The 3,125-nt window shown below is 35.9% G+C and overlaps 1 protein-coding gene across 1 annotated transcript in view; it reads left to right on the forward strand.

The window, feature by feature from the left end:
- The first annotated feature begins 24 nt into the window (after nt 1-24).
- The window catches only part of LOC111864129 (transient receptor potential cation channel subfamily V member 5), a 40,688-nt gene continuing 37,587 nt past the window's right edge, over nt 25-3,125 (forward strand). The window contains exon 1 of the mRNA XM_023851161.2: nt 25-104. Within this exon, the coding sequence (XP_023706929.1) occupies nt 35-104 (70 nt within the window). The 5' untranslated portion in view covers nt 25-34. The remainder of the gene's footprint in view (nt 105-3,125) is intronic.

Genomic DNA, 3,125 nt, shown 5'->3' on the forward strand with positions numbered 1-3,125 from the left:
TTTTTTTTTTTCACAGCTGCCTGTCTTAAGAACAATGGAAAACCCTGATGATTATGATATCGACACAGATCTTGGAACTTCCATTGATGAAGGGGACAAAACTGGTATGTAGCAACTTGCCTGTCACTTTCCATTAACGGTTGGTAATAAAATAGTGTCTGTGTCAAGTGCTAAGAGTATGTGGAATCTAATGATTGTGAGCACTAAATTATTAATGAAGAAACTGAAGATGAGATGATTGACAAAGCGAGCAGTTAGGGATATATTAAACACCACTCCCACATTTTAGTACTGAGCCTGATGTAAACTATGAAGAATCTCCTTCAAGATAACTAGTATTCTACACATATTCGAATCCTTAATCGTAACTATGAAGCAGGAGTATAATGCACTGTTCAGCAATATTCCTTTGGAAGAGTTAAAAGAGAAAATGAAAACTGAGTAAAAAGTGTGATATCTGCAGAAATTCAGTTTGTAATGCTATACAAATTTCTAATTCTAAGGGGAAAACATGGATTGAGGGTTAACATTGTCACATGTATTAGTGACTTTTAGATGAGGTTTGGATTGGTGAATCAATTTATAAATTCATTACTCACAAATCATATGTCAAGTAATTATAACACTCTGAGGATTACTGCAACTGTAACCAGTGCTTGAGGTGGAACGAAAATAGAACCGGGATGGTTTTCCCCTTTTAATTCATAGACATAAATTATGAAAATATACCGAGTGATGTATATAGTCTGTGTTCCATATAAGACCTACGAACATATTACAGTAGTTTAAATAGCATGTGTTAAAATAAAGTCACACATGCATTATGAGTACTTATCTTTAGAATATTTTCCAGATGTTTTCATTGCTTTCTGAAGTCACTTATCTTCTATCTGCGGGGGCTGCACAAGACTGGTAATCTGCATGTCGACGTCCTTTCTTTAACCATTGTTTTACATAATATTCTGCATCGATAGCACTAACAGGGGGTCCCACTGATGAAATAAACATTAGACTAGATGTTGCTTTTAAAAGCATCGAGCTTCGGATGGTTGAAATAATGTTGTTCATGTTGCTGAATGCACACTCACACTCTGCAGTTGAAATAATAATAGTATTTGCAGCTGCAATCAACGGCTTTAGTTCATCAGGATACATGTCGTCACCATTCATTATATTCATGGAATCCATGAACTGAAGTTTTCTTACACACCATAAATGACTCAGTTCCCTAATCTCTTTATCAGCAAAACATGGATCTTGACATTTTACCCACTTAGCCTTATCCATTATTTTCAAGTTGTCCAGTAACTGACTGTATTTGTCCCTGTTTGACCATGTTGTGTTACTACTTCCAGTCGATTCGTGTGAAGCTCTAGTGGTGAACATTCAGGTGTTTATATTGTCACTTAATTTTTGAAAGAATTGTTGTTCACTAATCTTCTGCACTTTTCCATGTTCTAAGCTAACTCCTTTAAATTCTAATTTATCAGCAGCCGTTAGAACTTCAGAATAATATTCACCTGGATTATTTGCCATGGACTGAAAGACGTGATACTTAACAAGAACTAAATGATGTGCTTCAGGCAATGTGATTTTCTTTTCTTGTAATTTTAAAGACAGGTGTTCAAGTTCTGTCAAAGCATCGAACAGAAGTCCCATATTTAGAACAAAGTTTACGTCGCTTAGTTTTCTTTTCGATCCAGAATATTGAGCTCTCTCCCTTCCCGTGCGTTTCGGGTCTACAGACACATTGTGAAAATGCTTATAAAGAGCAGGGTAATTATTCCGTATGGCTCTCACAGACCGCGCACTAGACGATACCCAACGTGTCGTTCCTAACACTCGTCCTATGGTATTTAATCTCATACTCAGTTGTGCAGCAACAGTTTCTAATTCAGATTTGTTCTTTCGAGACACGCTGTAAACGGAATAGAGTTTATCAAAAAATGATTGCATGTGGCACACTGTTGACATTTCCCGTACTGTATCATTCACCGCTATTTCTAATCGATGATTACTACAATGCCAAACAATCAATTGAGGATACATTTGGAGCAAAATTTGTGCAACATCTGCATGCCTTCCAAGTAAATTAGAGATCCCATCACAAGCAAATGAAATCCAATTTCGTGATAAAAAAATCACTGTGAAATCTGTTACTCTTGATATTGTTGAGAAAGGCGTCCCTGGTCGTTGCAGCTGTAGTATTTTCTAATTCCACTATATCAAAAAAGTAACTACTCGCATCCATGGAATCACGCAGTTTGAAATGTAAACAGATTACAAGAGCTTTTATTTTACTTCGAGTAGAAGTCTCATTGATCATGAAACCTATCTTAAGATCATTATCAATAATATATTTAACAAGCTTCTTTCTCATTTCATCTGCTATATGATCACAAGTATCAGTGCACGCATGATTAGACTGCAAGATACGCCCCATAGCTAAACCATTTAGTTCTTGTAAATCAATCAAAGCTGCTAAATCTGTCATGGGACGGTTCACTTTCGCTATTTGATAAGCTGTCCTAAATATGCGACAAGTTGTAATGTATTGTTTTCCTTGTGTTTTAACATTCAGACATTCAATTGTTTCTTTTTTAGCAAGGCATAAAATGTCATTAGTTTTAACATGAGCTGCCGATAGTTTATGACAAGACAGTTTCTTCCTAATCAACTGTTGTTTCTTCTCTTTTGTTTCACCATATTCCTTGACCCTACCTTCACACCACTCACTAGATAATTTCAAACCTTGTGTTTTTGCAGGCCCTAGAGTTCCCACTGATTTACATGTTGTACAGCCTAGCCCTTGTTTACTAATTGTCAACCACTCTTATATTTTCAAATTTTCTAGCCATTGATCTTGTGTCCAGTAATTAGGGAAATAATTAACTTCATTTTCATGCACCTGATTTTGAGTCACGCTGTTATCTGTTGCAGCTGTATTCACACATATGGTGGTTTTGTCTTCATTGCAGTGGATGGAACTTACAATTGTTTCACTTTTACTTACAGTTGCACATGGTTCATTATTGCCACTTTCACTTAACTTGGATTTCTTACTGCGAATTATCCATTTCTCCATTTTCACCGATAAATGAAAACTGATGCTGAACTAAAATAAC

The sequence above is a fragment of the Cryptotermes secundus genome, unplaced genomic scaffold (assembly GCF_002891405.2).
Source record: "Cryptotermes secundus unplaced genomic scaffold, Csec_1.0 scaffold1112, whole genome shotgun sequence".
Lineage (NCBI taxonomy): Eukaryota > Metazoa > Arthropoda > Insecta > Blattodea > Kalotermitidae > Cryptotermes > Cryptotermes secundus.